Below are 8,195 nucleotides of genomic sequence, written 5' to 3'. Positions count from 1 at the left end.
GGTCGTACATCGACTTATCTACGTAAAATGAAAGAATTAAAAATATCCCAAAGTTATTTTAAAAAATAATATTATTACTTGGAAAATATTTGATTTATTTTTTTATACCCGCACTCATTTAGACTTTTTGTCATACTTTATTACACTTAAAGTGTAAAAATAAAGTATGACAACAATAGCACAAACTTCAGGAAAACTCACTTTTCTTGAAAATATCCTGGTCTTGACAAAAATGTTGCTGTTTTGACCTTGTGGACTTTATCGTGATACTTTGGCTATTCAACATTGTGGCAACATCTATTTTTTGGCCGAGTCTCTTCTAGTTGCCATAGATCTATGAGCTCTCTGCCTCTGAATCCCTGTCATGTGACGCTCACTTGTCCAACTCACACTTCCGCTACTGCGTGTAAAAAGTTGGGTGATACATTAAAGAAGTTTTTGCAGGAACTTTAGCGTCAACATTAAGTTAACATTATCACCAACTTTATGAACATTTCATAGCTCGTAAGAAAAGGCGAGTAAGTTTTCTTTGTCGGCCGTTTGCCTTAAAGCTCAGCATGTCGACAGGAGTCTCATACAACGACCAAGGAGGAGCGGAGGCTGCGGTGGAAGCGGGTCAAGAAAGCACCCCGACCTCCTCGAGCACCGGAGCTGCCTTCGGACTGTTCAGCGCCGACTTTAAAAAGTAAGCTAGCTCAGCGTGTGTTCCGTTTCTCGTCACGGTGGTTGTTTTTGGCACAGTTGGGTTGTTTTTGTTGAACTCCATATGGCTAACTTCCAGTTTCGTAGTCTTGAAAAGAGGCCAGTAGCATCCACAGGCAGGGCAATGGTGGCAAATGACAGCCCCCTGTCTCTTCTGCAGTAAGCAAAGTTGAGCGATAAAATGGCAAGACGTGGCTTGGACGTGTTTGTGATTGTGATCACTGAGTTTTCCTTTTTCTGGTTGGTTTTTCCAGTTGCTTTGCACCTTTCTGTGTGCTCAGGGTGTACTTGTATTGCCTGTTTTTTGCTGTTGTTTTTTTTCCATCTCGTGGTTGTTTTTCGTATTGTAGTGTACACTTTTTGTCACGTTTTGTCATTTTTGCGATCATTTTTTTTTACTATCTCCACCTGATTACTTTGTATTTTACTGTGATTATGAATTTTGGTGGCTCTTTTGTGTATTCATCTCTGTCCGCTTTGTGATTGTTTGGGTTAGTTAGTTCAGTAAGGCTCCAGTCATTGCAATCACTGCACAGGGAGAGCTTGATAAAATATCAACTGCAGTGGCTTCATCACAGAATCTTCGGATACCGGTATTTATTGTGAAACAGCAGAAAGTGCTTGTATGTTTTTAAGCGGATGCTACACACTTCACTGTTAAAAGGGACGCAATCCTCCCCACTGTCGCAAAGTGGGTGGTTATAGTGGAACACCTGATCGTTGGAGTTCTCTTCCAAATCTTTCAAAAGTTTTTACCAGTTTAAAGCACTTTAAGATGAGAGCTGCTGTGAATTTGCTGGCTGTAAATGAACAAGCGCTGGGACACACGTGTAGTCCTGTTCCTGCAGGTGGATTGCGCTGACCCTATTACACAGTGGTCAAAAGGCTTAAAGAAAATGTCGAAAACTTCATTTTTTTATGCTCATTAAAGCTGCTGTTATCCAGCTCTAAGCAAGTAAAGGAATCCTTGGAAAGATAAGTTTGTTGTATTTCTTGTCTGTACTTTATTCACCTCTTTCTGTCTCAACCTTTATAAAACTGTATGAGAATATTTCTATGTTTTATCTACAATTCAGTTTACTGCTGTATTAGCTACTTTTTTTTTTTAAACCAATGTTTTTCAAATGTCATACTGGGCCTATTGACTTGTCAACAAGTAAGATGGTGTTTTACTTATATCGTTGATCTTTGTTGCATCAGTTTTGTGCTGCATAACGCTTAGTTTATACTTCTGCTGTAAATCTATCTAGAGCCTATGATGTAGCCCACATAAGTGCCCCATACATTTGCAAGCATTTATACCTGTGCTGAAAGTAAATGATCAAATATGGAATGATGATAAAATGAAAAGTTTCAAAATGTATTTTTTATCATGAGAATTTCTTTGTTTTGCACAATAACTAGCAAAACATAATATACCACCAAAAAAAGGAAATAAATACTGGACCCAGAATTTGACAGTCAGTACATTTCTTTCTAAGACCAGCAAATGGAGAAATGCTATTAAGTTGCCTTCATAAGCTTGTGTTGCTCATGTATTTTAAGTTCCATGTCTGCATTCTACCACTAGAGGGCAGCCAATAACCAGTTTAATCATCTTTTGACTTTGGAAATTTCTTGCAAATTCTGTGACTATGCATCTCAGTTGTTCTAGTGTAACAGTCTGTGTTTGAAGGTACATACACAGGGTACCAGATTCTCTGGTCTAGACTTGACTGCAGTACTTAAAATCTGAGGAGCTCTAACTTGATTTAGACTTATGCATTAAGCCTATGTCCCTGCGACGTAACCGGAAACCCCTCTTAACCATACACTGCATCTACTGTGCTTTAGTAAATTTCCTACTAAAGCATAATTCAGGCCTCAGTCTGTTAGTAAGTTTTATACATTCATAAAAGTTTTGGGTCACAGTTCAGCTTCTGATTTGATTTTAAGCGTTTCCTGCAGGAACCATCCTCATGTATCCTTTTGCTTTTCATCACTGTAGATCTTGGTTTTCTGAAATGTTTCTTATTAAGTTGAAATAAACCTTAACACTGTCTCACATGATCATCTACCCAGTTGGGGGAGGTTTGGTCATGTGTTTGGCCACCTCAGGGCCAAGCTGAGGGACCAGAAGAATATGAAAGGGCTTGAATGATCCTTCTGTTTGTATGTCTGTCAGACACAATTCACAATGACCAAGTCTGTGAATCCAAAATGCATTTTGTGCTAGTGCCATTATCTGTGTCTCATATTAGTGCTGCACGCAAGGCTTGTCAACTTCACCATGTCCGTGCTTGGAGAATACATTGCATATTTGTTCATTAATGTTTTAATAGCTGAGGATATATTTAGAGTCAGTTCTTTTAAAATTAGATCAAATTTGGAAGTTTAGTTAAAATTGCTGAATGTGTGTTGCACGTGATGAGAGATGCAACTTTGCTCTAATATGTTCTAGTGTTTAAAGGGCGCTTGTTTCTGTTTGAGAGCTCTGTGCTAGGGTTCAACAAATCATAGAAACATAAGGCTAATTTATTATCTGAGACCAAAGAGATGTCTCACTGTGGCTGAGCAGTTTGGTTGTATCGACTTATTGTATTTCTCTGTGTTGGAAGCAGTCACAAAAAAATAAAAGGAGCGATGGATTTAAATGGAATTATACTATTTTCACTTCCCTAATCTTGGGAAGTGCTGGAAGATTGAATTTTGTATTTGAGGCTGGTTGTGCATGTTAAATGGTTATTTGGTATTTCCAGCCTACTGGCATTAGTCAGGAGTAGAGCAGGGCGATATGGCCAAAAATATTTATCACGATATATATTTGAAAATTTGCGATAACGATATAACCGACGATATAATTGATGCGAGACAAAATACAACTCCACAACATTACTAGCGCAAAAAGACAACCTTCCATTTATATTCACTTAAACAAGAAGCTGGTTTTTATGTACATTAAAGCTTTATAAAAATGTAACAGTACAAATGCAAATTCCTTGCTGAAAGTTTAACCAAAAGGCATTTCCACTAGAAATGGGCTGACATGTCCTGAGCATAACCATGTATAATATCCACTGAAGTTAAAAAGAGGTGCTTTGCAACATTAAACTGCAGTGTGCAGTACGCATTTTTCGGACCATAAGGTGCACGGGATTATAAGGCACATTAAGCGAAACAAAGCAGTCAGATAAATCAAACTTTATTAAACTCATTCTTCTTGCTCCCTCCACTTCTGTACCATTGATTCATTAATGTTGAATTCTCTGGCAGCTGCTCTATTCCCATGTTGTTGCAGTATATTAATGACTAACCTCGTATTGTGGATGGATTATCTCAGTTGTTCTCCTGACTGAAGTTTGGTCCGTTTACAGCATCCTGCCATGCGATTGCATTTGTCTCTAACCATGAAGAACCTTCACGTTAACTTTTATAAGTGGAAAAGTGTTAGTGTTCGTCCTCCAGCTTCACTGTTTATGTTATGCTAACATAGCTGTGTCGCTAGCGATCACGTAGCACATCATTATATACCAGCTAGCCCAACTTCAGTAACCCTACAAACGTCACTGCTGTTTAGTTTCCTGTCTTCATTTATGTTGCAAGTGATAGCAGAGCTGTACGTTTGATTTTTTTCAGAAATCTCTCAGTCAGAACATGCAATATCATGCTTAGGTAACTAGCGAAACTAGCGAGCTAACTTCCGCTAGCTTCCTGCTAACTTCTAACTCCGTTAAATGTAATAACTTTTGTTTTCATGGATGCCTGGAAGTTAAACTTTATAGTTACACCTGGTAAAGCAGCAATGCTGATCGTTTTATTAAAGATGAAAGAATTTAGACAGTTTTTAACTCTTAGTGATGCTGCAGTGTTGTTTGACCTGAAGTATACGGAGTTTAGGACCCAGATTACTCCCAGATTTAAGAGCATCTTAGTCCGACAAATATGACAATAACAACGGCCGCTTGCATGTTCTGCAAAAAAATGTGCTTTGTTGTGTATCTGATGGACAAACACCAAACCAGTTCCACATCACGGAAGTTGCACCATTTTTAGAAACCAATTCTGGATCATCTGTTTCACTCAACAATCGGCCATGTGCGTATGAAAACAAAGGCACTGCGCATGCGCGTTTTACTCCCATTCTATCGCAATATTTCATTTTCCTATCGTTGCCTAACATTATACCGGTATTACCGTGAACGGTATAATATGGCCCAGCCCTAGTCAGGTCATGCAAATTTAGCCTTGCTACTCTTTTTTTTTTTTTTTTTTTTTTTTTGTATTGCTGCTGCCAGTTTATCCCTGAATCAGCTGATAATTCCCACTTGCAAATTTTTTTTTTTTACAGTTCTTCTTTTATTACTGCTGTTCCAGTATTGTAGACTAGTCTTGCTTTTCCCAACCTGTTGATAATGTGGATCATAATATTTTAACAACCTTGCATCGTAGATTTAACTTCAGGGTGATTCCACGTAAAATAACCAAATGTGAAAAAAGTTCACATCTGATGTCCTCAGGGTCAGCTGTTTATTCTTCCCAGTAACTTCAGCTCACAGTAGAAAACGGTACCATCATATTATGAATATTTTCCGAGTTGCAGCGCTTAAAGGACATAGTGGTGCAATGAAATTTAGTGCTTTTAAATTTTGCCAGCATTTTTCAGCCCCTTTGACATAAACTATGTTATGTCACATGATATTGATGCTAAAGTTTGGTCATAGCAAAAACAAAACAAAATCATGATTTTGCTTTTAGGATGGGACCATTGGTGTGGGTGTGTAATTGAACTGGTTACAACTGCTGACGACAGATTAAATGTGCTTTACAGGTTTGAAAATTTCACCGGAAGAGCTCCTGTTCTTACGAAGTTATGATGGCTCAAAAATGCTGGAAATGCTGCAAAATTTGGCACCCATTTAGTAACCACCTTTTTTTTTTTTTTTTTTTTTTTTTAAGATCTGGCACTTCAGACTCTTTTCCATGTTAGTTTAAATTGATGATGATTGAGTGCCAAGAAATATTTTCACCATGAAAATATTTTATTTTCTAATTTTATACAAGTTATTTTCTATACACATCATAAGGTCTGTGTTCAGATTTCTGCAAAAAGGAGAGACTACATAATAAAATGTGTTTGCGTTCACATATTACAACACAGCATTAAATGAGATGGATACACATGTGGCCTGTTTGTGATAAATATTCATTAGGAGACTGCCATGGGTGTATTATATTCTAATCAATCTCAGCAGTGATGGGGAAAAAAGATTTGAAAAGCTAATAATCAGCCACACGTGATGCAGCTCTTCTTCTTTCTTTTTTTTTAACTATTTGAGTTGTTTAGGTTTTCAGTGTAAACAGAAAAAAATTGGATGCTATGTTTTTTTTTGTTTGCTTTTTTTTTTTTAAAAAGGAAAGAAAATTGGATATTTCTGTCGCTACCAAACACAGATTTGTTCCGCTCATGTGCAAATATGTACTATTGTACTTAGTGCTCACTGAAGCCTGGATTATACTCTGTTGTGGACACATACAGCTGGTGACCCGACAGCCAAGTAGTGATTGCCGTTTTATACTTTTCATGTTCACGGGTCCACTTGGGTCCCTGTGTTGTGAATTTCGTCCACAGAGAATTTATATTACAATGCACCAAGCAAGCATGTGCCCAGGCGGCGGATTACAAAGAACTATAACGGGAATAACTTTTTGGCCGTTAGGTCTCCTGCTGTCTGTGTTCTGCAACAGAGTATATTTAAATGGTTACTATAGATGGTGCAAAGGATCAATTTAGATTAAAGTGTAGCAAGCACACACTTTAATTGTGCATTCTTTTTGTGACCATCGTGTGGTCGTGATACCTGTGTTTGCAAAAAGATGTCTGGTCCCATAAAAGTGTAGGAAGGTTGACTTTGTAAACATTTGTCGATGGGCTCAGTTACTCATTGTAGTTTCTACTAAATTCAGCAGTAAGTTGACTGTGGAAATTATCCACATTATGCTCACTGGCTAACAACCTGTCAATCAGAAGTCCCCAGCCAATGAGAGCGTGATTTCAGTCAGATTCATCCATGGCTTGTTTCAAAACACAGAAGATGGCAACAGTGAAAATGCTCACCTTGAGACTTTAGAACAGGACTTCAACATGGTAGCTATGTCCTTGTCCTTTTTACTTTCTATCATGTTACTCAAGAAAATCTTTTGGAAGAGGGAGCTTTGGATATACCTGCCAAAATAATCCTCTGTCATATTGCGTGTGATGAATGTGATACTGTGTAGAGCAAAAACTTTTCCCAATTTGCGCCAATGTTGCTTACGAAACATTTCAAAGTCGAGTCATTACTCAGTCAGGCCCTCATGTTACTCATCTACTCCGGAATAAAGTCCACATTTCTCCCTCTTCAAAACCCTTTTGTACCATTCACATCTTCAGGAGTATTTCCTGACATTCAGCTCGGTGCTGTTATCTTTGATGTCGGCCTGTCCTGTTGGCATTGTCAGTAAAACTTGGCAGACGCATGTGCTCTAAGTGGTGCCAATTTAAAGTGATTATTGTGCAGTGGTGGTGATGAAAAGTAGCTCAGTGTTTACCCACCAGAGATAAGGCCCTCCTTTTTCCTCTAGAGGGAAGTGACCATAGTCACACAGAGGCAGAGTCACATACACAACCAGGAGCCAGGTGAGACAGCTTTCCATATGAAAGTCAGCATTTTTCAGAATAGAGGAGTAACAGTTTAATATAGTAATGGCTAATTAGCCAAGTAAGTGGTCATTACCCTCAGGCATAAGGATGACTTGCCATTAGTGAGCTGACGGGGCATCTTGTGACTTTTTTTTCCCCCTTTGCCCAATAGAAGAGGAAGGGAGTACCGGTGAATGACAGTGACAAAGCAGTGGAGCCTGTGCTGTTTTTCCACAGTTCCTAGCTTTGACAGTTATGAACTGGACAAGAAGACAGCTGTAAATAAAGCCAAGAGAACTTGGGAGTACACCCTGAAGGAAAGTAATTACCACAGCTCTCTTTGGTCCGTGGAAATTCAGTCAGCCGTGGTTTTGTGGACTCTGTTCTTTAGACAGCTAACACACACGCACAGACACCACTGAATGGACTGCAGCGGTATGGACGCTGGTTTCTCTTCTTTGCGCTCGGAGGCAGCAGGAGCCATGAGGACAGTGTTGGTGTCTGCTGAGAACTTACAGCTTACTCTGAAGCCTGAACTCAGTCAGGAAGAACAGTCACTCACACACACCAACAGTAGCCCTAAGGACTCACACAAAGCCGGGTACTGTAGTAAGACAACACAGGTCGTTGTTTTCTTGTAACATCTGACAGCTAAATATATGCGTTTTCCTTTAAATAACACTGAAATCTTTAGATGTAACTAATACAGGTAACAAATTTTTAAAATGATGACTATTTGTGGATGGAAACTGAATTTTCAGATTACCATTACAAATTATTCCTTTAGAATTAAGATTATCATATGAAAAAAAAAGTATGAACAACAGTCATTGAC

At 38.6% G+C, this 8,195-nt stretch overlaps 1 protein-coding gene across 2 annotated transcripts in view; it reads left to right on the top strand.

Moving 5' to 3' along the window:
• Positions 1 to 354: 354 nt before the first annotated feature.
• The window catches only part of ap3b1a (adaptor related protein complex 3 subunit beta 1a), a 58,277-nt gene continuing 50,436 nt past the window's right edge, over positions 355 to 8,195 (top strand). The window contains exon 1 of one of the 2 annotated variants that reach the window (XM_026173156.1): positions 355 to 685. In XM_026173156.1, the coding sequence (XP_026028941.1) occupies positions 558 to 685 (128 nt within the window). In that variant the 5' untranslated portion in view covers positions 355 to 557. Of the gene's footprint in view, positions 686 to 7,325; positions 7,962 to 8,195 lie in introns of those variants that run through there. The other variant, XM_026173155.1, reaches the window with a different exon arrangement.

The sequence above is a fragment of the Astatotilapia calliptera genome, chromosome 7, assembly GCF_900246225.1.
Source record: "Astatotilapia calliptera chromosome 7, fAstCal1.2, whole genome shotgun sequence".
NCBI lineage: Eukaryota > Metazoa > Chordata > Actinopteri > Cichliformes > Cichlidae > Astatotilapia > Astatotilapia calliptera.
Note: the sequence above shows the minus strand (reverse complement) of the source record. Positions and strands in the feature narration are given on the sequence as shown.